Here is a 27861-nt window from a genome sequence, read left to right as displayed (position 1 = left end):
TTCACGCGTCGTTCTATCAATTACGATAGCGATTTTCAACCCATATGTCATGAGATCATTATTTCTATCATTATTTTTTGTTGCTATTATTTTTTGTTTTGGTAAAACTGCAGAATAAATACGTCCTTCCCAATTTCCGGATATGATATTCTATTCTTTTTTTGAAAAATATGAACGGCCAAAAATGGTTACTAATATAGTTCTCCAGGTATAAATGGGGTCATTACGAGGTCTGCTGGTATTGCTTTGAGACTAGCGGTATAGATAACCGACCATATTAGCGGAGCGCACGACTCGCCTACCTGAAACAAGGGTAGACCGCGTCCTTTTCAATCTCATTGTGACGCCAATTTTCATTTCTCGTCACTGATAGTGACGTGAAAAAGTGATCATTATTTGTATTATTATTTTTTGTTGTTATTATTTTTTTTTTGTAAAACTGCAGAATAAATACGTCCTTCCCGATTTCTGGATATGATATTCTATAACTATAATTTATAACTTATCGTTCAAATTTGATTTTTTAATTTAATTTGTCTAAAATAGAAACAAAAATTAAAGAATTCAAAAAATAAGTAATTAGATATACAACAAGAATTTTAGCGTTATGAAAAGAAAATGTAAGAATTCAGTATGAAGAATAATTCATTGATGAATAAATTATAGTGTTTTTAAAAGAAGTTTCCTTTAAAGCTGAAATAGGGCTGTTATTCTATTAAATAGAATAGACATTAAAATGAAATATCTGCAATTGTCTCAACTTTACTTTGGGGCATACAAAATTATTAACCTTTTTCACATATTCTAATAGCATTCGATGAGAATCCAATTTTTAATTTCAGAAATCCTTTTGTTCAAAAATTATATGTATGTAAAGCTGAGGGTTTTTAGCGTATTTTGATAGGTTACTTTGACGCCATATTGGCTGTTATTCATAATTCGTCCAATCAGCGAAGGCGATGCGTATAAAGGGCAGAGGACCATGAACCTAGGAACCCGCAGAAAGCTCTGATTGTCAGAGCAAGGTGACGCATTGGGAGGGGGCCGGGCGGTACTAATAATTTTATAATTACTTATAATTTTATAATATATGTATTAATAATTTTAGTACAGCATGTGTGGGAAAGGGTTGAATGTATATAGCCTTGAAGAATTACGTCATTTTTTATTTTAGTTATTTTGCTTGATATTAATAAAAGTTTACAAATCTATAAAACAAAATTCTAAGCAACTCTGAAATTATTTTGCTTTACTCGATCCACTGTGCGACGTCGTTTTAATAGTATCGGGGTCACAGGGTCGGTTAATGGTCGTTTAGCAACATTTGGCAAGCCCAATTTATATTTGCGAATCGGTTGTGGTTTATGAACAGTTTGTTTTCTTAGATATAAACGTTCTTCTTCCTCTTGCTTCTTTATAGCAGCAATTTCCTATTTTTTTATTTTAGAAATATGTAGCAAATTCTAATAATATTATAATATTAAAAAAACAAACTGTTACCATTTGTTTAAGCTGTTCATTTTGTCTTTCCTTCTCTCTTATGATATCATCGAAACGTTTCCTTAGTTGTGCCCGAATTGCGGTTTGTAAATGTGGTATTTTTGGCTTTTCCAAGTTCTTTCTGGCGATGTGCGGTACATCCAGTAATTTCTTGCAGACCTGAGTTATATTAAAAACAAAGGAATCTATTTATTAATTATTTTCAAACGCAGTTTAATTTAAAACAGGCATGCAGAGTGGCAAGTAACTTTTATATATTACATCGGTATTTTTCTTCATGTTCATTACAGCGGAACTTTTTTTCTTATCTTTTTCTTCGGTATTACTATTTACTTTACCATGTTTAATGTCATTATTGTTATTATTATTGTTGTTATTTTGAGGTCGAGATTTTAAATATTTTGGAAGAGGGTTTGCTCGAAATACCTTCACCTTTTTCTCTTCTTCTAACATCTACAGATAAATAATTGATTAATAAATATTTAAAAGTTTTATTTCAAATTATAATTCTCATACCTTATTAATGCGTTCTTGTTTACGTTGTTGATTATATTTATATCGCATGTCAAAAGTAAATGGCTTTATAGCAGTAAAACCATTTATCTTTTGGGTTTTATTTATTTTATTACATATTTCATTTTTATCCTTTCTCTAAAACGTTCATGCCAATAATTAAAAATCAATTCATTGATCTAATTCAGAGCTCGGCAAGATTTGCACTTTTCAGCCGATTTTCAGCTGGCTCCGCCTACCGCTATTCCCCTTGCCGCGACGTTCAGCGCGCAGTCGACAAACCGTTTGAGGGTCAGGAGCGTATCACTCGTAAACGTATGCTGGCAACCACTAAAAAAAAACGCATCGACAATCGACAATACATAGTATCTCGCGGGTGGGGTGGAAAGCTATTGCCAGCATATGTTCACGAGTGATACGCTCCTGAGCCTCAAACGGTTCGTAGGCCGCGCGCTGAACGTCGCGGCAAGGGGAATTGCGGTAGGCGGAGCCAGCTGAAAATCGGCTGAAAAGTGCAAATCTTGCCGAGCTCTGAATCTAATTCCTTCATGCGACATACCGTTTTAAGAGAGGATTTGTGAACCACATATTCCTCCTTATTTTCCTTGTCGTTCTCATTGTTTTCCACCTCATCTGTGGGTACGTCGTGTTTTATAGTGGATAAGTGAAAGTTATCGAGTTTTCTGAAACCAAATGAAACATATTTCTGTGATTGATAAAAAAAATTTCTTACTGAAAGACATTGATGAGTATAATAATTCTTACGCAATCAGTGAATTTTCGCCTTCGAACGTGTTAGGAAGATTTCCGTATTGGAGATTTACGTTTGGTGTGCTGACAATCACAGTTACTTTATCTAATAAAATAATAAAGGGAACTTAAAATCTCGATGATCTATTTCTTTTGAAATTAGTCCATTTTATAGCATACACTGTAGGAGTTTCGGAATATAATTAATTCTGTTAAAATATGATTAGAAAATCTCACCGAAGTAAGAATCTTCTATGTTTGCTGTAGAGCTAAAATCAATGAACTGCGGAGTCTCGACCAAGTCCCATTTATTCGAATCTCTATATTTCTTCCAATGATCGCCTTTCAATGCTGAGTTACTACTTCCCTCTTCCCATAATTTTCGACTTGGTAGTTTGAAATGATTCTTCGGATGTGTCAACGGCGTCACTGATTGTTCATATTTCGTTTTCGGTTTCGTCGACGTTAGCATTATTCTCGAGGAAAATTAAAACAAGAAAGCGCAGTTTATCCAAGTAAATTTTTTAAATATCAAATGCTATCTTCGATTGTCAAGATTTTCTTTTAAATCACTTGCCTGAGTTTGATGATCGAGAAACGCTTCTGCTTGAATCCTAACACGAATAACTATCAACGGTAATTTCTGTGTTTACATTCGAATAGGTCAAGCCAAGTTTCAAATTAAACGAAACACAACGATAATTCAAATAATAATTACGAGTAACGTTTGCACTGGTCATAAAAAGAAACGGTATTATTATTTATTAAAATGAAGAATAAAACAACGTTGTATATTTTTACTTTCTGTTTAAAAAAGAGAAAAGAATTATCGTATTATGAAAATATTTCAATTTCAATGTAATTTAACATTGTTCTTGATAAGTGAATCCAATCCGCGATTATTGATATTTAGTACACGTGAACATTACTATGGATACAGATGTCCACAACAAAGAATCAACCAGCGGTACTGAATCGTTCAACAAATTTTTAAAACAGATCTTTCGATATGATCGATCGTTGTTTCATTCAGAGATTAAAATTCTGTCAATGCGTGGCTGTTCACTTCTCAACAAAAAATACCTCGAAAAAGTTGAATATAGTAACAATATGACGTTATGTTTCACCGCATTACAACACGGTGCATAGAACGTATATGAAGAGCGTTTAGACGAGTGCTTATGTGTTTCAATTAAAAGTAATATTTTGTATCGAATGTTTAAAGAAAATTCAATAATGCATGGGCTACGGTAAGTAAAAAAAAAAAATGAATACTTTTTAATTGTATTATATGTGTTAAGGCGGCAGGGTCGCCGCATGTAGATACAGGGGTTGTTTAAAATATATTCATCGCGAAAAATTTAACGTATACTTTTTAGAGCCGAACACAACGTTAGTGGTCTCGGTACGAGCCGATGGCTGGAGGCATTTTGGGAACCAGGAGCCAAATTATATACATTGCCAAATGGGATTGATATGCTGGACGTTACCGGCAATGGGGATGCAAGGCTCGTTTGCGTCGATTTGGGGACGCTTGCAGATAATTCTGCTAAAGTAATAACTTTTCATAATTGTCAATCCATTGGTAAATCTATTATAACTTTGTCATTTCCATCAGATACGAGTTTACAAAGGTGGGGACCAAGTAACAGAGCACAACATGGTGAACGCACCTTGCGGATTAGTCGGTTTTTACACAGAAAACGGAGAACCTCGATCATCTGTTTTGGGTGTGGGTGTTGGTTCCAGTGTATTCATCTTCAAAAATATGAGACCATACTTCAAGTACACCTTACCTTTCATCGACGTGCATCCAAAAGAACGAGAAGTACGAATAATCTTCTTGTCAGACGATTGATCAATTTATTAATATGAAATAATTTTTCTTCACAGATATGGCACAAGGCAGGATTGGATGAGGAATTAAACATACTAACGTTAGCCAACGAGTTGGACTTGTTGTTGAAAGAGCTTGGAGCAGGATTCATCTCCCCCCGAACTTTAAAGTTTCTATCCATGGATCCAAATTTAAGACCGAGCTTCGTGGAACAATATAAAAGAATTCCTCTTATAAAGAATAACGCTTTGACCGCGATTTCTGTGATACGACGGGACTCGTGGACTAATCCAGCCAGTGGGTGCCTTGTGCTGGGCACTGAATTTGGAGAAGTTCTTGTCCTGGATCCTCGGTAAAAATTTCTTCCTAAATTAATTTCTTTGTGACATATACTTACATATTTACGTATTTCAGAACGTTCTGCGTGATGGACAAACACTTGTTAAAATGGCCACCAGTCACCTTCGCTTGTACTGGTTTATGGACCGGTGATGGTAGGATTTTAATTGTTGGAAGAGATGGTAAAATAGGTGCGATAAGAAGAGGTAGTCCTGTAAATCTTTGGGAAAAATTATCAGCGCCTGCTGTGTCCATTTCAACCCTCAGTAACGATGGGGTTGTGGTTGCTGCTATGGATGGCACTCTGGTTGGCTTCTCCAGAAAGGTATGCTATCATAGATTAATTTTTAAAACATAAATTATTATAAAAGGAATGATGAATTTGTTGTTGTTTTGTAGGGAATTAAACTCTGGCGCGTCCGTGTTCCGGGTGCTATTTTGGATTCGGTGAGCTTACCAGTGCCCCAAAGCGGACTCTCTTTGCTCGCTGTTAGTACTGCTGGGTATGGTATTCGTGTGTACGATGGGAAACACCATGTGGATACTCTAAAGATTATGGAACCGGTGTCTGCGATGAGGGTGAGACTATTCTCTTTTGCAAGTACCAGATTGCAGAAGCATCTCTGAAATTAATTAATCCCATCCGCTTTTTAATACAGTACGGTCGTATGGGTCAGGAAGAACGGGCGATGGCGATGGTCACCGTAGGTGGTGGTCTTTGCGTAAAGATTTTAAAACGAACCGCCGATTTCAGTGTTCATAATACAATGTCTAGCTCGGTATTAAACGATGGGTCTAAATTTTTAATACCAAAAAAGACGAAACTGTTCATGGAGCAGACGGTTCGTGAAAGATCAGAAGCCAAGAAAATTCATTCTACTTTTCAACAAGGTCTTCTCCGATTGCGATTAACAGTAGCGAACAAAGCGTTTGAGTCCTTAAACGAGGGTCAGGATATGGGTCCTCGTCCAATCACTATGGAGGCGACTGTTTTAGGATTGGGTCCGGATTATCAAATTCGCATCTTGTTGACGAATATATCCGACGAATTGTCTGATACGGATTTGTATATCGTTTGCAGAAGTGAAAATACCGACGTGAGACCACGAGTAATGGATGTACCTCTGTTACCCAGTGGTACTCCTATTCCTTTAGTCGTTCGTGCACTTTTGAAGGATATAATATCAGGGAGAGTTGAGATTCTACTTTGTAAGAAATCAAAGACGAATCCTGTAGCAGTGACGACTATGGTTTTGCCAGCTGCAGAAGAGGATATTGAAGTTTAGTATGTTTGCTGTGAATTCAGGGTTGTACAGTGGTATCTTCTATATGTAATTTTTCAAATATTTTTTAATATAATATAATTGATTACTTGACCAATAATTCTTATGTTTCTGTAACAATATAAGAGGTATAGGAAGGATTGTTTATAAGTTTCCTCTTTTTATACAAAGCTTTCTTCTGAAATGATAACTACAAACTGTACAGTAATCATGACCATTTATTGAATATTAAATGTTAAATATTAAATGTTGATAAAACGTGTTACATATTTATGTCACAGTGTATGTTGAATAATATTCTATTGAGAGATATTTATTTAAAATATCGCGGTACCACTTACTTACATTGAACTGCCGGTAAAATCACCATCCCTTGTATCCACTCCACCCTTTCCTATTTATGTGCAGTCTACTACATGACTACAGCTGATCGAAGGAAACCCATATATGTAAACTGTTCGGCTAAAAACGCAAACATTGCGGACTAGTCGCGGTTATTTTTTGCCTGTGCAAAATGTACAGTTAACACAACATGTAGAAAATGATAGACAATTAATGAGAAGTGAATGGAGGCATCAGATCAAAAGGAGTTTTCGTTTTTTTTTGATGTCAAAAAAAATTATCATGCTTCCAATATGTTATTTCGCAAGGCGATATCTTATGATCCTCCAGTTACATGTTTTTTTAATATTGCTTCTCTTTCCAGGTAATTTTTTATGTATTGCCTTTTATCAATATTTTAGCAGTAATTTTACTAGTTAAGTATTAGAATATAATATATTGATATTAATATTATATGAAGATTGAATGAGAATTCTTTAAACATTATTTTTGTATCAATAAATATATATTTGTAGCCAGGGAATGTACTATGCCGGAAGCAAGCCAAGAAGGATTATTACATTCATTCAAAAGTTATTCGGATATTGCAATGTTTCATTATACGGTTCCAAAAGAGGTACTTAGAGCTACTTGGCAGTTTGCAGCATTTATGGATAGGCAAGATTGCCCGCAAAGAAAAGTGCATATGTAAATATTTCATTTTTATTATTTCCTTTTAAATACAAGATGTTATAACATAAGATTTATTTGTAATATTATAATTTTCAGATATTTACAATGGGGCAGTTACCCTGTGATATCTGTAAATAATGATACATTTCCTAATAATATATATCCCAAGCGTAATTATACAGTTGTAGTTTCTGCAGTTACAACATTTGAACCAAAAACTACTGCAATTGTACCAGTTTATGGACCAGAAGCTGGAGATTGGTTTGTTGGGACATATTTGTCTCATTGGGATGAAAAAGTTTAACAGCAGGTACATACCTATTCCTAAAATTATTATTTTTTTTAATAAAAACACTGCATTAATTAATGTTTTACATTTTAGGGGCTTGGTCATAAATGCCATTATAGTATAGGTTCTGTAGTTATATGAACACAGACCAACAGTATTGAAAATATACCTATTGGTTACTAATATACATTAAAAACAAAAGAAACTACTTCCTATTACAAGTAAAGAATATGATTACTGTATTTACTTTATGTTAATACTGTTAACAATTCCTGACATACTAAATCTTTTTCTAGAATATATATTCCATCAGGGACATGGAATTTTCGTGTACATATTTGGGGTTGTAATTTTACTGTGCATACTTCTCGTGGCATCCACGAAACTTGCATTAAAAATATGGCGTTGCAAGGACGCTCTTTACCTGTTTTCAATCATTCTGAACAAAATGAAATTGGAAATTTTACTATGTTAGATTCATATGCCTTTACAGAATCTTCTCCTTATGAAGATAGTTATTATTATTTGATGATTATTTCGGACAGCATAATTAAAATAAATGTAAAAGTTGTCACTTCAGGTAAATGTTATCTACGGTATTCTCTCAACATTAACTTCGGTTTCATGAACCATTTCTATCAAATATTATTATTTTCAGAATGTCCAATTAGAATAACAGAAAAGTCTTTTGTAAGACAGTATTTAGATGCACCTTCATTTTCTAAAGCATTAGCTCAATTGCATATGAAGGATTTAACAAAACATTTACATCATGATGAAATCAGATATAATAAATCATACAGTGGTGTTGATCTTATGAGAAATGAATTTCGTGTATCAGATGAAGATTTAGATGATCCGTGCGTTCCAAGATATCAACTTGCTAGAATTAAGCACTCGCAAACATTTTCTGGTGTCTACTTATTACAGGTATTAATGTTTAATGCACATATTTTTACACTTTGTTGAAATATATACATTTTGCAGGGTAGAGAATGGTTAACTTCTTGGGTAATGTTAACTGATATACATCCAGTAGTAACACAATTCAATATTTTACCATTGGTAGATATTAGTGGTACACTTGAGATAAGTGTACATTTGGAAATGGATAAGGTAAAACAATAAGAATAAACCTTCTTTACATTTAAATGAACTATAATTAATGTTTATATCGTTCAGATTGCAACAAGGCAGTTGGTTAAAGTTATACTCTGCATCCGAGATGGACGCGTTCCAGATAGATTTATAGGTAATATCATATGCGAAGATCCAAGGATGTTAATGAATTTATCTTCATTTGAGAAACACGATGCAAGTTTGTTAATACCGTATCCACAGCCAGATACTTGGTATATTGCTTTACATGCATCATGTCATTTTAATGGGTAAGGTGATACACTGAGCAATATTGAAATGATAATCAGATATTAATAAAGAAATTATATTGACAAACTAGTAAACCTGTAAGCTGTGAAATGGAAGAGATTTTCGTATCATTGGATATACGAACTAGGCAATGCGTGTTTTCCGGAAATTATCCATGCAGTCATCATGGCATTTGTCAAGAAGTCCATAGAGATATTCTTTATTATACAACGTGCAAATGTTTTGAAGGTTCGATTAATATTTATAAATAATTGTTATCAGTTATACACTTCTTTAAACATACTAATACGTTTTATTAATAAAGGATATAGAGGATGGGGCTGCACTGACGCTACTAGTGCCAATCAGTGCCAATTCAGAGTCTTCTCTTCTTATAACTACAATGATGCTCACTTTAAGTAATGGTTTTTTCATACCCGCTATATATGTAGCTATGAAGCGCGGATTATATACCGAAGGATTAGTCTATTTGGCCACTATGCTTTTTTTGTCTCTATACCATGCTTGTGATCAACATGTTATGACTTATTGTGTTGCTAAATATGAAGTACGTAAATGGCTTTATTTTAACAATAGTCGTCTTGTAAATTTTCTTCAATTTACAAACAAAATATCTGTATTACGTGATTTCTTTCTAGGTTCTACAATACAGTGACTTTTTTTCAAGTATATTAGCATTTTGGGTAACACTTGTTGCAATGGCTTAAATACCGACTCGGTTTGTATCATTGTGCCATATGTTTGGAGTTCTTATAATAGCTTTTGGAGTGGAATCCAACAAGACAGGTCTAACGAGTATACTGGTACCTCTAGGAATGGGCTTTATGAAAATTTGAAATAAACGAATGGTTGAGGCAGGCCATGTGCGTTCTGTCAGCGCGTTAAAAATGTAATCCAATTATAAGGTAAAATATAATTGTTTTCCAAGCAGCACCGACGAGATAATTATTGTACTGTGACAAAGCTAAATCATCTCGTTGGTGGTATAACAGTTTTTTTCGGCGGTACAATGGATAATATCACTATTCTACATTATCCATCATTCCTATTTACCGATCGTACCCCAGGCCCACTGGGCCACCGATGAGATACTGTTAAAGACTGCCATCATTATGGGAGTTCGCGGCGGCGAAAAAGTTCGACGTTTTCTTACGCCCTCTAGAATATATTGCGACCGCAGTAAGAAACAGAACCAGAATCAGTGAGTTTACCAACGACGAGGTTCGGTGCTGAACTGTATCATGAGACATGAGATGATATTTTATCTGGTCGATGCTATTATTATTTCTTCGGTGATTCGAGTTAAGTTCGTTTTACAAACCTTTCGGAGATACTTTTTAAGACGTCAAATATTTTAAAGGAGGTAACTTAATAACCCTCTTTAGTTCATTGGAAATTATTTTTTTAATAAATGACGAACTCTAGTTCTAACTGTAAAGTATGTGTTTTTAAGGTAAATAAATATTCATTTAGAAAAAATGATGAATAGAAAAGAAGTTAGAAAAAAAATTATTTTCTTCTAATTTCATTTAGAAATCATTTAGAAATAAAAATGAATGAAAAATATTACATAGGTTCTGTAGGATATAATCAATAATAATAATAATGTAATAATCATAATAATCATAATAATATAATAAGTAACAGGTGTCGAAAAGAAGAGAAATGTATTTCAATAAAATCTGTTATTTAATAGTAAGTAAAAGCTGGATAAGTGCAACAAAAGATTGGTAGGATAAGTGCAACATCGCTATCCTGTCCACTTGGGGGGATCCCCCTAGGAGAACCGAGACGCTCGACCAGGAAGCCGTGTAATATGATCCGAACCGTAATATCGGTGTGACTAATACTAATTCAACGATAAAACTTTTTTATTTTTAACTTTTTCTTAATGAAATTTTTACTAACGCATTGGTGAGATTTTCCTGATTAAAATGATACCAAACACGATATAGTTTGAATTATATTTATTTATTTATTCAGAATATGCTGTGGTAATGCCACGAATGATCGGTAATGAGCAAGAGCCGTTATTCCATGTTTGATTGTGAGTCGAGCAACTCACGGTGCGATTGATAGCAAAAATTATAAAAGTAACTAAGTCGCGGTATTTTCAGTGTTAGATTTGTATTCCACGAAAAAATAAATATCTAAAATTACCACAATAGTATATACAAAGGGTCTAGCCGTATAAGCATAGTGAATCGGCCCCAGTAACAATTTCGGTTGATATTTATATTACATAATGCTTTTTGCCTAAACAACAATTGTGTGCAATTTCAACCCCCTACCCTCTCTGATAAGGGAGATATGAGGGTAAAACCCAAAACCTTTACCATTTTTTTTCTCAGAAACTATTTAAGATATTTGATCACATTAAAGTGCAAATAGTAGGTATTCATTAGCTGTATATCATATTTTTTTTTCAAAATTTTTATTCGATGATTAAGGGTTGAAAATTAATAAATAAATCTTTGAAAATGATTTTTATAAACAATCCCTTGGATGACACCCACCGAAAAAATTCAGAATAATCCGTTACTATTTAACTATTATCTGTAAAAATTTCAAGAGTGTCGGATTGGTACATCATAGTTAAAAATAAATAAAACCAATGCAACGCCCTTTCATAAGGCAAAGCCGGCCTGAACGTTAGAGGCGCTCAACCTAACCGACCTACAGGGGAATACGTAGCGCCGACCCGCCACGTTTCTCGTACCAGAAACAGTTCTCAGAAAAGTATGAGCTCTTCTTTCCCTAAACTGTGTGTTAATTAACAGTCATTTATTTAAATAATATATTAACAATTTAAATTTTTTAATTAAGTTTTCTGGTCCTAACTTTTAACGTCCGTGTTTTCACAGTCTTTCTCGTTTTAAGTATGTGGGAGCCCTAAATCACAGATTTATATCATGTCTTGAACAATGGCACTGTGTTAGATGCCATTAGTTGTCCTTTTAATAGTCAAAGAAGGTATCACAGTTATAAATGCAATATCATTCTATTCAACGCTGTAAAGAACATAGACTTCTATAACTATTTCCGTCTTTACCTTTTCACGTACGTATTACTTTTAATTAAATTGTAGCTGGTACCTGTGAATAGTTGTAACTAAGATTTTCCTCGTTTTAAGTATATGGTCGCCCTGAAAAGGGTTAATTATATTATAGCGTACCAGTACTACCTGGAAATGGCTGCAATTAAGGTGACCTTCGTTTTAAGTATATGGGTGTCCAGAAAAGAGTTAAGCGCGTTTTATGGTACAAATGGTGTATTTTCCAATGCGGTTTATATGCCCTGATACTTTTTTACGCAATCACGGAGCCTAAATTGGCGTGTAAATAGACGCATCATAAAGGGTAAAGCGTACGATCCTGAGTCCATGATTTTAGTGTCCACTGTCTTGTTCCCTCTTGTTGCCGAATATAGAGGAGTCGTTAATTGGATAGAATTTGCAAACTTTAAAATCTCGCGGTAAAAACGTTATCTTGCGGAATTATTGGACGAACATGACGCGTTAAATGTACAATATTTACAACAAAACAATAACATTATAAAAATGAAAGTTCGGTCGCGACATATAAACGGTAAAACTTACAATTGTTACATAGAATACAAATCAAACGTAAATAGTTACGCGGGTATAAACCAATATGCATGCGATTGTCCGAATGGTAACAGAACGGTAGGTTGTTGCTCCCACGTCGTCGCGATCATTTATTATTTATCCCATGCGCGTTATAAATCCAGAATAGTTAAACCGTCCGAAATTTTAACTCACTTATTTGACAAAACTAACATTATTCCAGTTATTGATGAAAATAGCGACGAAGATTAAAATTTATTTACAAGCGTGTTTTTTTAAAAAAAGTTTTTGTGTTTTCTGTTTCAAATCATATACTTCAACCTGACAATACATAACACAATCAGCTCTTTTTAGGGCTTAATAATCAGCCCTTTTCAGGGCCCCACATACTTAAAACGAGGAACACCTTAGTTGCATTTATATAAGGGTGCCATTTGTAACGTACAACATAATCAGCTCTTTTTAGGGCTCCCACATACTTAAAACGAGAAACACCGTGAAAACACGGACGTTAAAAATTAAGACCAGAAAACTTAATTAAAAAATTTAAATTGTTAATATATTATTTAAATAAATGACTGTTAATTAACACACAGTTTAGGGAAAGAAGAGCTCATACTTTTCTGAGAGCTGTTTCTGGTACGAGAAACGTGGCTGGTCGGCGCTACGTATTCCCCTGTAGGTCGGTTAGGTTGAGCGCCTCTAACGTTCAGGCCGGCTTTGCCTTATGAAAGGGCGTTGCATTGGTTTTATTTATTTTTAACTATGATGTACCAATCCGACACTCTTGAAATTTTTACAGATAATAGTTAAATAGTAAAGGATTATTCTTAATTTTTTCGGTGGGTGTCATCCAAGGGATTGTTTATAAAAATCATTTTCAAAGATTTATTTATTAATTTTCAACCCTTAATCATCGAATAAAAATTTTGAAAAAAAAATATGATATACAACTAATGAATACCTACTATTTGCACTTTAACGTGATCAAATATCTTAAATAGTTTCCGAGAAAAAAAATGGTAAAGGTTTTGGGTTTTACCCTCATATCTCCCTTATCAGAGGGGGTAGGGGGTTGAAATTGCACACAATTGTTGTTTAGGCAAAAAGCAATATGTGATATCAATATCAACCGAAATTGTTACTGGGGCCGATTCACTATGCTTATACGGCTAGACCCTTTGTCCACTGCTTGACACAGTCTGCGACCTTTCAGAATATTCGAGGTCTGTTTTCTGTTATAATGTCTTGCCATAAAACTTTGAAAAAGAAAGGACAGTCAATGATGGGCCATGATGGGGTATGTGCGTGCAATGACGCACTCAGAATTTGTTCTTGGAGGGAGCTAAGTTGAACGAATAAAAATATTTTTAATACAAAAAACAGTGTTATTAATATGTGACAAATAGTAACACTAATTTAATTAGGAACAGATTTTGGAAAATTTTCTGTTGTTCTCCTTCCTTTCTCTGTGGGGGATGCTAGAGCCCCTTAGCTCCCCCTTGAGTGCGCCAGTGTCAGCGCGGGGTATGCAAGAACGCGAACTTTCAAACGTTTGGGACGTTCGACTCTGTTCACCACATGGCAGAATAAGGGAATATACTAAGAGCTTAATATGTCATTCTCTGTTAAAAATGCCGACTTCCGCTACCTGTAAAAAAGGTAAAAATGCCCACCTGTTAACAGTATGCTAAGAGACGAATCTCTGTTAACAGTTAAATAATATTTTTAGTTTAAGAATCATTATTTTATAAATATAACAGTAATTGTCGAATTATTTTTTATTTAATTCTTCTATTTTTTTTCACAATGTTACGTACCAAATATTCTTATTTTTCATATATTTATTTAATATCGATTATTACAATAATTGTATTATTGTATTATAATAAAAATGTAATCCAATTATAAGGTAAAATATAATTGTTTTCCAAGCAGCACCGACGAGATAATTATTGTACTGTGACAAAGCTAAATCATCTCGTTGGTGGTATAATAGTTTTTTTTGGCGGTACAATGGATAATATCACTATTCTACATTATCCATCATTCCTATTTACCGATCGTACCCCAGGCCCACTGGGCCCGCTTGGCGTGCCGCACTTTAACACAGGGGTTGGCAGTCTTTAACAGTATCTCCTCGGTGACTGGGCCCACTTGGCGTGCCGAACTTTAACACAGGGGTTGGCAGTCTTTAACAGTATCTCGTCGGTGGCCTAAGTTTCAATGAAACTTTGACTGTTTTACCGACGCGGAATTCGAAGCTCAGCCTCAACGCTCGCATCTTTCCTTGTTTCGGAAAATCGATCGGTAAGTTGTCGAGTAGTTTCAGCACTTTTTGTATAGATGGAACAAGGATCGAATTTTAAAAATACCTGATTGATCGCGGTCTTTGTAAAATGCAAGTTTGCCAAACAGTTATTTTAATAATTGTTCGGTCTTGTGTTGATTTTGACTGACTTCGGTAAATTCTTCTAAGAGGACCCACAGCCGACTCTAGTACTAGCACAGCCAACTCTAGTACTAGCCGTGCTGAAGTAAAAATGGCAACACCGCGGGAGTCCGGTCTGAATATATCAACACCTACCCTACTCTATCTGCCTCCCGGACTCTCAGCCAATCAACGTCGTCAGACTCCCGACTACTCTCTGGACTTCACATAACCTCTTTGGTTTCGTTCCAATAATTTCGCTTGTTTCAAGGTTTTTATTAACTTATATACACGTTTATCAATTCTTAAATGTTTCAATTTGATCCAAAGATGCTTTCATTTTGCTTCATACCTAAATTTTCTTGAAACCACTGTAAATATTTTAAATATCATGCTTCACAACACCAAACTACTTCGAGAGTACACAAAATATATATCACATTTATAACAATTTTATACTACCATATCACTTCTACTTGCCATAGTTGCAACGTTTATGTATTGTTTATACATAATTAACACAAAATAGTGTATATTACTACAGCTTTTAATTAAAAGAGACGTTAATTACAATTTCGAGCACAGGACTCTGTTTTTGAAAATAGGACTCCCGATTGTCACGTGGGCGGTGTTGCCACGTTGTTCAGCATGGCTAGTATTAGAGTTGGCTGTGTAAAGGGATGTAAATAGGTGACACTCATTTCAGGGGAATGATTCAAATGTTTTCATCTGGATATATTTTGCACGTATTAAATAAGGTTAACCTCATATGCGTCAAACTAACCTCGGGTAATTATGTACAATTTGATGTTTTTCAAACTACAATTAATTAAAAAGTCTTATTTAAGAAAGCGAAATATCATTGGAAAAAGTGTCGCAAACAATTTTAAGTATGTACTTTTGATTATATATTACAGCTAGACTCAAACTTAAGCTAAAACTAACCATATAAACAAACGAAGTGTCAGAAAGTAAACAGTAAATAGGTACAAGAGGTTTAATTTAACATTTAATAATAACAAATTAAAATAACAAAAAATAGCAAATAGAGAATGTGTTTCAGTCTCAAATTTCCCCTCCGTTTTTTATGTTGTACGCAACGCACAGAATTCCCCAGATTCCCACCACCCGCAGCTCAGGCGCGAAACGTTTAATGTAGAGTTGATGCGTTCGTGGAAAATTCAAATAAGTTTGTTGCAATAAGATGGAAAGTGAGTTAATTGAATTCCCAGTCATCTTAGAGGAGAGTAATGAAGTTTTGACTCTCTTTCTTGACAAGTTTGTTTTTAGTTAATTGTTTGTGACACCTTTGTAAATCATATTTTACTGTTTTGAGTCGCCTTTTTCAATATACTCAAAATTGAAAAAAAAAAAGTAAAGATCAGGACTAAATAATAGACAATTATCCTAACCTCAAAACATGCGAAAAACGTTCAGGTTTACATATGTGTAACTTTTGAATGGATGAATTCTTAAAGTTAAAACTTGTATTGTTAAATTTTTCTCGCCAAGTACTATCAGTGTATATGTATATAAAAGAAATCAATAATTTTGCATGCCTGAAAGTTAAGTTGAACTTTAAAATTTAATAAAAGTCTGAAAATGTTAATAGGAATAACATAATTGAAGGGGTAGGAATACTTTTGCGACCTACTGTATTTCATTGGAAAGGATGAGACTTGCGCGTTGGTTGGCGTTCTGTTTGGCTTGCTTTTCGCCGAGGTGCAGCTAGCTTCATCAGTCACGTGGAGAACGTCCGCGGCTTCAGTTCGTTTCCGCCGTTCTCCGTTTTCTTTCGGTTCCTTCGGTTTCTGTTCTTCTGTTTTTTGTTCGGTGGTGTCGAGTGATATCAATTCATTGAAATAACTGCTGGTACTTGCAATACTGGTAACTCTGACAAAAGTAAGAAATTATCCAAATATCTATATGTGCTTTGATTACAATAGTTTTATATGCATTTTTATTGTAATTTTTAATGTCTTACTGATCAGTGTAAGGTTACTATGATCGTTTAAAAAAGATCTTTTATTTAAATTTTAACACGTTGAACGCCGCGGGTACCACCACAACAAATTGAATATAATTGTTGAATTAAAAGAAATTAAAGAAAATTCTGAGTAGCATTAGTATTATATTAATTTCGTAACACACCAAATGGAAAATTCAGATTGGAAAACAAAATGATTGTAACTTGAATAATTACAGTTATAGCGCGCAGTAGTACACATGGCCCTTTTCACGGCAGCATTTAAGGTGTTAACCCTTAGTTAGACGACAGACTGTGAAAAGAACTGTTAAATTTTAATTGAATTGAATTTTTTATTTCACATTTTCTAAATTTTACACTGTTCTTTTAAAATTATTCTCCCAATATATGAAACCCTTTCGTTTAAAAATAATACATTTAACTTTAGGTTAATATCCCGATAAATGTTTTATAAGTTTGAATTACGATCCAGGCTTTCCAAGAATGAATTTGGGAAAATACATTTAAACATTCACACATTTATTATACATTTTAACATTCTACGCCAATTTTTATTTGCTGTGTGACTTGATATTTATAAATTGTGTGATTTGGTGCAAGAAGTGCCAATATCATAATTTTGCAAAAATTAGTTAAACCCTATTGCATATTCTATATAAAAACGACAATTTCACATTCTATCTAGAATTGACAATATGTATAATGTCATTTGTATATGTAAATGTTAAAAGTCTTCATAAAATAACATTATTTAATAAAGTTATATTTTTTTTTGTAAAAGCACAAATAGCATAAGCTTTAATTCTTTGCTTTTGTATTAGAAAAGAAATTTAAAATAACGGAAACTTATGGGTCAGATATTATTTGACTATATTTTAAAGTGCTAAAGGAAATATGCAATTTCAAAAATCATTGATATTATACGACCGTAATAATTTGCGACTGTCAAATTATTTAAATAAAATTCTTTTAATTGTAAAAAATGATTGTTATATTTCAAATAATATACGAGATGGATAACCTAATGTTTTATAATTACTATTTTCTTTCTTTCAATTAAATGGAATAAGAGGACCGATTATGTGAACAGTATGTACCTACCTACGTATCCTTGTTTCCATGTCTTCCTTTGTTGTGGAATAAAAGCCATCGGTTTATGTTTTATGTAACCCCATAATTACGTGATTCTGTTTTGTGACCACCTACATAAGTCGTCGGATTCAACTCCGTTAGATTTCTTTTTATGGGGTTACATAAAGCATAAAGCGATGGTTACTGCTCGATAACAAAAGAAGGTATAAAAATGAAAGTGCGTATTGTCTGTATGTCGGTTATCCATCAATGTTACCAAACGTATAAAATAATGCAGCTGGAAAATTAAAAGAAAATTTGAAACATAGCAAAAATCTAGTTCAAATGATGTTAATAACAGAATCATTTTTTATTTCGGCAATGGAGCTGTTCTAAGGTTAAAAACACACCCGTAAGCCCTTGATTACAGTCTTCCCTAATAGAAACTATATGTATATACTCGTACGATCTTATATTAAATATTTTAATTATGAACCCTTTGACGGCGGACCCTGAGGAGAGTCCTAATTTTAATTTAATTTAATTTAATTTAATTTAATTTAATTTGATTTTGTATTTCATACTATTTTTATTTTCTAAATTTTACACTTAAAATACTTCCTATAAAAATTATTCTTGCAATATATAAAACTCTTTCGTTTAAAAATGATACATTTAACTGTAGGTTATTATGCTTGTATACACTTTGTAAGTTTGGATCTCAATTGAAGGGTTAAACAACAGTAGCGAAGTAATTATCATGAAGTTAAATAGTAATTAAAATAATTATAATAATAAATAAACAATTAATTAATTATAATAACTTTTTGATAATTATTGTTGAACTCAAATTTTTTAGAATCTTTGAATCGTATAACTTCCTTTGTTAGTAAGTATGTAGGTGCTTACAAACACTATTTTGAACGCTTAAGAAAATAATTCTATTAAATAAATAAAGTAAAGTAATCTTAAATTATTTATTTATAAGTTTAATTCTTTTTTGGATTTCAAAATTTACATAGTTCCATAAATTGTCTTCTATTAAGTATCATTTTACGGAATTAGTAAGTACAAAATAATTTGCTTTGTAACATTTAAAAACCTTCAATTATTTCAAACAATTATATCAATACACATTAAAACATACTTATTGTTAGTTTAAAGTCTTTTCTGTACAGTTTGAAAACTGTTCAGTTGATTGTTGAAAATATTTTGCAAGTTCAGTATTCTGTATACATAAACATCTACAGTCTACAGTCAGAGGCAAAAATAAGTGGACATTGTTCAAAATAGAATACTTCGGTTAAAATTTGACTAAATACCTTGAGGTTTTTTAAGAAGCTATAAAAATTAATTCACTAAAATATGTATTTTTATCGGTTTAAAAAATTACAATTTGTTGAAATCGTGAAAAAAAATAGTGAATGGTAATTTTTCAACTTCTTTATGTGAGCCTATGATGAAAATTTAAAATATGTCTTTCGTAGATTAAAATAAGTTATGTGTTTGCTGAAAATTTCATCGAGATCGATCAACGCATTTGAAAGTAATTAAAATTTCCGAAAATCGCGACTTTTCATCTAAAAGAACATAACTAGTCACGTTTTTGTGCCCTACAAAAAGTTATAATTTCTTAAAACGATAAAAATACATATTTTAGTGAATTAATTTGTATAGTCCAATTTTAACCGAGATATTCTATTTCTAACAGTGTCCACTTATTTTTGCCTCTGTTTGTACATATTATGGAGTTTCTTGAGTGTTAAAGAGAAAAATAACAAATGAAAACGTTTCGATATTCCGCTGCTTCTGAAGGTATCTTTATTCTTCTTCGTGAAAAATTTTATATTCAGGATAGTTTTATAGATCGTAGTTTCCTGAGATATTGTGCTCAGTCAGAGAATCTTTTATTATGCACTATTATTTTATTTCTATACATTATGCAAATGGGTATGGGTAAAGAAACATAAATATAAAGTGTCAACGACGAAAATTCGGAAGAAATATTCGAAAGAAATATAAATGAAGGTATAACAAAATATGAGATAAGTGAGACGAAACCATTTCAACAGAAAAAAGGTAAAGATGTGCGAGAACTTGAAAATGAAATTTGGATCAGGTCGAAAATTATTTTGGTCGACCCGGCATTCCCAAAATTTACAAAACTGTAGCTAATTCACTTTAATTCGACTAAAGCAATTCCCGATCCTATCTAATAAGTATCGGGTACCCGGCATTTCCGAAATCTCGTAGACCTGTACTTTCGAAAATCCGACCACACCCGACTCGAGCTGTTAATTTCAGGTTCTCGCACACCTGTAAAAAAAGAAGACAAAATTTAAGATTACATCGTACTTTCTTCAATTTATATCTTACATAAATTATACCAAAAATGTTAAACATTTTAAAGTTCTTTTTTGATGCAATTTCTTACCTTGTAATACAAAATGTTTGAACAAAATTCATGCATATGTAGTTAAAACAGAAAAATGCATTTGAAAGAACGAAAAAAATTCAAGAATAAATAGAAAGCTACAAATCAAATATGAATTAATCCTTTCACAATCGAAATACATTTTTTACGGAATTTTCTGTGCATTTTTGAAAACGTTTAATTACTACACTCCTATTAAACACTGAATCAAGATCAACTTTTATTTTTTTCTGAATTTCTTGTATTAATAATTTTCCAAAAATTTTATATTGGACATATCTATCCCTCTAGCCTCCAGATGCAGAGTATGGGAACACGGATTTTAAAGAAACAAACTTTGATAACATATTTCATTGAAATTGGTGTATTATATAGTATGATATATTTTATTCCGAAATCGATGCAAAGTTTTTGGTCATATTTGCTGCGTAAAAATTTAAATATATTATGCATCTATGTTTAAGTTGTTTATACGTGTTAAATTAAAGTTGTATAAGGAAGAGGTGTTAATTTAGGAAAAACATCCAATAAAATGCATTTTAATACTCATAAAATGGTGGCTAGATGCAAAAAGTAAATTCGCAATCAAATCAGACTTCCACGGGGAAAATGGCAATAAACGGGAAGCAGGAATTTTCAAAACCTTAATTTTGACGATATTAATATAAAAAGTTATCTAGGAACAAAATAATATAATTTCTCATTATTACATACTGTGTAATTTAATATTTTACATGAGGTCTTCTCCGGTACATTGTCATTTTTCCCAGGAAGGAGGAGAGTCAGGGACATCATCATTTTCTCTGGGGAAGCCTAATTTGATCACGAGTGTACTAATGTTGGTATTTATAGAGATGAGATATTAACACTTGAAGATATGTTTAAAAATTCATGTTCAAATAATTTCTGACACGAAATTTTCCGTTGTTTCAAATTTCTTTTCCATTACAAAAAGTTTAAAAAGGGAGGATTTATTCTTGCAATAGCAATTAGGTTGAAAATTTGCAAAATTATTATGGATTTTAAACATTGGAATCTTTGACATAGTACATGAAAGGTTTAAAATGGGGCTCCCTGGCAAACAGGGCCCCACTTAAATTAACAGGGATTGAAGCACCCCTTACAGCCCCCTTGATCATGGTGGCTTACTTTTATGTACTTTGTCATATTAAATACTAATCACAATTAAAAAATGAGTAATTTTACGACTTATGTTAAACAAAACTTTTAAACATAATTCTATTAATTTGTCCAACACAATTTCCTGTTAAGTATAATAAGGATCATAGTATTGCAGATGCCATATATTCCACGAAATCTGCAATCTTCAAAGCGTTGATTAACTTCCATGCATTGTTCGAGTTAAATCAATTCGAAATGGAAATGTAATATTTATTAACTTTTTAATGAACCATTCCATTCATGTGAAATCTACTAATTTTTATTAAAGGAAGCGAGAAAATTATATTCATCCAGAATTATTTGTATTCATACTGTATAGTATATACATGTATATTCATAAGTATTATTTAGCTTTATATTTTATTCTATTTTATTATTCTTTTGTTGTTCCGGTTAGTCACAATTTCAAATCGCTAATACAAATATTTTAAATTAACCTTTTTAGGGATGCTGACACATAAGTGTACGATTAGCTTTATTTAAATTCAAATTACTCTAAATGAAAAGAAATTAAAATCTGTTGGCGAGCTGTTCACTACAGAATCTTTTTACAATAAAAATACCAAATTTGTCGAAATGCAGTATTGGAAAAAAAAATTAAATCATTTTCTTTTTTACTTTAAAAAATTCATCAATGCACTGACAATATATTAAATATTATTGGTGTTGTAGAAAGCAAGATACATAATAAGCGGTGAAAGAAATTGGAGCAATAAAGAGGCAGCTTCATTTTTCAGCAATTTCAAGAAATAAAAGAAAGAGGACAAACATTTAAAAATCAAATCCTCTGGCAAATATGCTGTAAATTCATAGTCAGCCGATACTGGTATTAATTAAATTTTCTGTTGAATATTAAATCTGTATCTCTTTTTTATCTTTAATAAATATAACTTGAATATTGGAGCTTCCTCTTTTTTTGTCGAAAGAAGAAAAAATAGTAGATACTCAATAAACTGTAACTAAATTTTAATTAACATGATTAATGAAAACATGAATAATATTTTTTTAAATAATAATATTATAATTAAATAAAATTTTACAAGATGAAATCATCTCCTTTGCCTTTTTTGTTATTTAAAATTTAAATTATCTGATGTTACGTTGCCTGACTTCCATCGTTTTATGTTTTCGATTTATAAACAAATGCATTTTCAGACATCTCATATATCACGGAATTCCGCTGTGAGGTTTGTGTGCATTGGGAGTATTCGATGCATCCTGTGTCCTCTTCAGTAGAACACGGTTGTAAATGGATGTTGGATAAAAGAACGGTCTCAGGATACACAGGTCCTCTTTTCAGCAAAATGCTTAATTAAATTCTACATTCTTTTTTTCTATACATACTCCTTAACAATAAATTTCATTGTTGTATCTGCAAAATTGTCGTAATTACAGTAAATTTTGTAAATCAATGTTGACCAATTGACCTTTACTTTTTGAAACATCAAAAGTTTCTTTAATCCTAAAACAGCCTAGGTCAATCGAGACCCAAACTTACAAAATATATAATTTTTATTTTAAACCGAAGAGTTTCATATGTTGGAAGAATGATTTTTAAAGGAACAATGTAAAATTTAAAAAATGAAAACAGTATGAAATATAATATTTAATTAAAATGCTGGCTCTCCATGGTCCGCCGTCCGAGGATTAAAAAAAGCTTTAAAAGCTAATATTGAAGACATCATCAAAAATGCGAAATGAGTCAACGACAAAGACTAGAACTTCTTCATCATTTTTCTTTTCTTCTTTTATTATTATTTCAATACCATATATATATAATTTCCATTGAATGCTATTAAATAAATAATCCAAAATAATATTAGAAAACAATACTATGTGCTGTATATTATCATTTTACATAATAGTTCTTGGAGGGTGATAACTAAAGTTCATTTTATTCATTAATATGTTACATAATTTGGACGGTGTTGATAAAAATATAACGAAGAAATATCAAACTTTTTAACATTTTAAACAGTTTTCCGACAGCTTCACTATATGTAAGAAATATTTAATTTTTAAATGTATAGAGATATTCTTTTCAAAAGTGTAACTTTAGTCACTGAAGCCCTTTTTGTATTCAACAGTAGGTAAGTGCATTCGAGATCAAATTAGGCTTTTCCAGGAAAAATGACGATATAGAGAAAGCAGGAATTCTCAAAATCTTAATTTTAAAAGTAATTTAGAAAAAGGATAATATAATTTTTAATTATTATATATTTTTTCTAAGAAAACCTGTTTTGATCATGAGTGTACAATTGTGGATCCAATCTTTATTTCCAGCCCATGTACTTACTTATTTACGATGCACAGTGGGACAAAACGGCTTTCGGCGATCAAAAATCTGTAACTTCAGTTCTATTGGAAATATTTTAATGAAATTTTGGGAAGTTTTTGCCTATATTATGGTACTTGAGTTGTACCAATATAAATCATACTGAACTACAGGGTGTCGAAATATTCACGTATAAAGTGTAACGCGTTCAATATCCTTCACTTGTTAGACATATTTTGTCATTTAACAAAAATTTGACTCAAAACTGTTAATAACTATAAGAGAAACGGATTAAATAATTAAAAAATGACAAGATGCGTGTCATTATAATATATTTATTTATATTTATTATGATCTATACCAAATCATTCGTGAATACAGTTTCAACAATTATGAAAATTTATTATGGCATACCACGGCAAAACGGAAGCAAATATGAAAAAACGGATTACACTACGTTAAACTACAGTTTATTCTCTATCGATGTATGTAAATATGTAGTTTTTCAATTTTCGAATTCACGAAAATCGACTTTTGATCGCCGAAAGCCGTTTTGTCCCACTGTGCGATGTTTCAATAGAATGTGATATTATCGGTACATAAACAAACTGAATAAATTGTTGTTTGAATAATAATGATATACAGTGTTAAAACGTTAAAGCGTTTAAACCCACATTGTTGTTCTGTCTGCAACTAGCCAAACAATGTTCTGATAATTCTATTTTGCTTAGTTCAGCATAAATTGGTGTCGGCGCTTTGATTATCTGCTTCTTGTACTAGTAAATTTTGCATTTATACCTATTCACACGATTTGGCTCTGCGCCCCTTTATTGTCTTTCCGAGTCTTGCGCATGGTAGAGCAAAAAGTGGTGTAATTTCGTTATTTACATGAATTTTGACTAAATATTTTTGAAAAGTTATACTTTGAAATAAGATAAAAAGAAAGTCGGTTTTTTTTAATCCAACACGGTATTGTTCTTACTTAACTCTTTTTTCTTATGTACGACATACAGACTGAGTACTACGTTTACATTTCAAAATAGACAGTATGTAGTGGAAATTTGCGTATTACAATTAGAAATAAAAATACCTACATTGAAAGCAGTGGCGTAACCGTAGTTGAGCTATAGGGAGTCAAAATATTTTGTTCGTGCCTTATTACATTAAGTCCAATTTTCTTAATTTGTTATTATTCTTAAGAACATTTTCTGAAATTTTCAAAATTTGTCCATTAATATTGAAAAGAAAAGAACCGTTTAATATCCTAATAGAAGAAAAAGAAAAAAATCGTTTAATTTCTCAGTAGAAGGATCAACTGACAACACCCCCACCCCATTCTCCAAAGTGGCACTACTACCTGAAAGATTTCTTGTCGGAAATAAATTTTTATCGATAAAATTACGGAGGCCCAACCGCGTACGCGATATCTCAAGGGCCCGTTCCCAACAATAGCGATGCCCTTTTCTTTCCGAACCTTGACCCTCGCCGTAAGCCACCTCGTGTTTACGAGGGAATGCATACTTATATGTACATATAGGTCTGTGGTTCCCCACCACCTGCATGTAAATGCTTACATGAGAAAATTTGAATTAATATTTACTCTGTTTTTCGAACTTTTCAGTTATATACTAAGTTTTACAATGTTCAATAATTAAAAATTATTATAATTTTTATTTATGGCAAAATAAAAATAAAAAAGCTCACTTTGCTCGATACTGTACAATGTATAGTGTACGTGTTAATTTACTTTTTTTTGTACAATTATTCTATTAGAAACAAAAAAGAAATATATGAGAGCGATGTAATTAAATATATAATCTTTCTTAAATTCTTATGCGCAGAACATATTTTTCTCGGTGATATAACAATACTTGAATTTTGGTTTTGGTGGTACATACGTAATTAGGATAAGGTTGAGAACCGCTGCTATTAGATATAGTTTATAGGTCTGGGTCACCATTGACTAGGCTCAGACATTCGAGGGTTAAATCAGTTTACTTATTAATGCATATAAAGGAACAATACTTGTAGTTTGCACTCAAGTGAGTTAAGCAAAAATTGATCTTGTGGCAAAATATTTATTATGGTGTTGGATTTACATATAAATTAATTGTAATAAAAACGAAGTTTTATTACTTAACTGTTAAATGTTCGACGAGGTTTAGGTCATTTGTTAATCATGCAGGAGCGTAAAAAGGTTAAAAGTGACATTTATGAGACAGAACCAGGTATTCATATTCTGGCTTGCACTAAAATTTGTTGTCACCTATTCATTTTATTTTGCTCTTTTAAATGTTCCAAACGTATATAAAGAAAGCTAAAAGCCATACTTCCTTGTTATTAAATTGTAATAACCAGGAAAATGAAAAATTCATTCTTTCATGCAGGAACACTAGTCTCATTGTCAGTTGTATTGAATATATGTATGATAACTGTATGTTTCTTCTATTCAAGCGGAGTTTCTTGGGCAAGAATTAGTAACCTTGTAAGTAAACTATTTCCAAAACTACCTAAAATGATTACACAGTAAAAATGAATGCGTTCGTTTAGTGAAGCATTATCAAGTGATTTAAAAATAATGAAAAAAATAGTTTCATTTAAGAAACAAAATTTGACCTTCATGTCTTTTAGAATAATGAAATAAATCCATCCTCCCTATTTTACCATGTAATTTTTTCTACGATCAACGGTTATGAAATAACAGAAATGTATTACTTTAGCAAGGACACCCTGTAGAGCGAACTACAAATGAATGGTGTCGACTTCCAGTGAAATACATACTTCCCTTTTATTGTTTTCAATTTCCAATACCGCCAAACAATACTCTGTCTTTATCTTCGTAACATAAATCAATACCCGATACCTGGCCAAAGCACATGACAAGCACGAAAGTACATTCACGATTTATAGTCTACATACTGCTTCTCGTACAGTAATCTTCCGATTAAATGGGTAGAACTGAAGTACAATAAAATATTCTGGTTCCTTGACAAATAAAACGGTAAATTTGTACGTAGTTGTGACTGTTTAACAAAAATATATTGCAACCCTCGTAGAGGAAACCTACACAAAACTGTATATTTAAAGTGTTAGAACGAAGTGTTAAAATAATGTTATTTCAACACATAAAAGATTTTATTCTTCACAAAGTTACGCAGGACAGAGCAGAGATTTCAACATGAAACATTTTCGAATTGTAGTTTATTTTTAATACATTCTGCCGAAGTGCATAAGGTGGTCCAAATAATGTGTCACAAGTTGCTATCTCTGAAACAAGTCCACTTTTTAAAGCAACTGATAAGTGGGGATTATTTGATGAGCAACAAAATAATGTAGATACATTATTAAAACTTCAAATGCAAATTTTTCTTTCATTTTTAACAGATGTTAAACAGATTTTTGGTATATTTTTAAATTATCGAAAGTTTAAATTATGAAAAGAATCGACGTTGTTAAACAAATAATAAGAGTTTAAAAATTTCTTTAACCCTTGAACAGCGAAGTGTGGATCAATCAAGACCCCAACTTACAAGACAACTACGAAGTTAAATGAATAATTTTTGAACGAAAAAGTTTCATAAATTGGAAAAATAATTTTTAGAGGAACAATGTAAAATTTTGAAAATGAAGGTAATAGGAGATACAAAATTAAGGAGGTATTCTAGTCTAGACTATCATTTTTCTGATCTTTTTAGGCATTTTTTTACAACAAAAGTATAGGTTTCTTAATATTGTCGTTTTGCATACATATTTACATACGTTGTAGGAATGTTCACAATTTTTTTCAAGTGAAAATAATCAAAACTAACGAAATTATATGTCGTTGAAGAAGGTGCGTTTAAAAAAACGTGTCCCAATGGCTGACACGATTCCGTTCGTTTTGCTTATCTGAAATGAAAAAATCTAAAGGATTCTTGAATGGTATGATTGTAATTGTGGTGTGAACCAGGATGAAAAAGAAATAGATGAAATTTACAAAAT

General features: G+C 32.1%; 3 protein-coding genes and 1 long non-coding RNA gene across 6 annotated transcripts in view; 2 read left to right on the top strand and 2 right to left on the bottom strand.

Moving 5' to 3' along the window:
* Positions 1 to 1163: 1163 nt before the first annotated feature.
* On the bottom strand, positions 1164 to 3525 carry LOC117601454 (uncharacterized). Its single transcript, XM_034318183.2, has 7 exons — positions 3001 to 3525; positions 2779 to 2869; positions 2573 to 2696; positions 2017 to 2151; positions 1762 to 1953; positions 1501 to 1659; positions 1164 to 1430 (listed from the first exon to the last, which is right to left on the bottom strand). Exons 1-7 carry the CDS (start codon positions 3233 to 3235, stop codon positions 1224 to 1226), a joined length of 1143 nt encoding a protein of 380 aa, XP_034174074.2. The 5' UTR covers positions 3236 to 3525; the 3' UTR covers positions 1164 to 1223.
* A 6-nt stretch (positions 3526 to 3531) lies between these two features.
* Positions 3532 to 11419, top strand: LOC117601453 (Bardet-Biedl syndrome 1). Its single transcript, XM_076688662.1, has 17 exons — positions 3532 to 4013; positions 4143 to 4317; positions 4382 to 4591; positions 4657 to 4952; positions 5015 to 5264; positions 5339 to 5518; positions 5599 to 6928; positions 7080 to 7251; positions 7333 to 7546; positions 7619 to 7746; positions 7822 to 8105; positions 8184 to 8455; positions 8513 to 8641; positions 8708 to 8913; positions 8985 to 9142; positions 9219 to 9461; positions 9553 to 11419. Exons 1-7 carry the CDS (start codon positions 3979 to 3981, stop codon positions 6223 to 6225), a joined length of 1773 nt encoding a protein of 590 aa, XP_076544777.1. The 5' UTR covers positions 3532 to 3978; the 3' UTR covers positions 6226 to 6928; positions 7080 to 7251; positions 7333 to 7546; positions 7619 to 7746; positions 7822 to 8105; positions 8184 to 8455; positions 8513 to 8641; positions 8708 to 8913; positions 8985 to 9142; positions 9219 to 9461; positions 9553 to 11419.
* Positions 11420 to 16344: 4925 nt separating this feature from the next.
* On the bottom strand, positions 16345 to 18183 carry LOC117601352 (uncharacterized). 2 transcript variants are annotated; one of them, XR_013062246.1, is made up of 3 exons: positions 18020 to 18183; positions 16586 to 16824; positions 16345 to 16490 (listed from the first exon to the last, which is right to left on the bottom strand). It is a non-coding gene; the product is annotated as an uncharacterized LOC117601352 (long non-coding RNA). The 2 variants fall into 2 exon arrangements; XR_013062247.1 differs by lacking the exon at positions 18020 to 18183 and adding an exon at positions 17135 to 17211.
* Positions 16692 to 27861, top strand: part of LOC117601351 (uncharacterized) — a 108530-nt gene continuing 97360 nt past the window's right edge. For both annotated transcript variants that reach the window (XM_034318003.2, XM_034318002.2), the window contains exon 1: positions 16692 to 16833. The gene's annotated coding sequence lies outside the window, so the exon portion shown is untranslated. The remainder of the gene's footprint in view (positions 16834 to 27861) is intronic.

Source organism: Osmia lignaria, chromosome 6 (assembly GCF_051020975.1).
Source record: "Osmia lignaria lignaria isolate PbOS001 chromosome 6, iyOsmLign1, whole genome shotgun sequence".
Taxonomy (NCBI): Eukaryota; Metazoa; Arthropoda; class Insecta; order Hymenoptera; family Megachilidae; genus Osmia; species Osmia lignaria.
The sequence above is the reverse complement of the archived record's forward strand: the minus strand, read 5'-3'. Positions and strand labels throughout refer to the sequence as shown.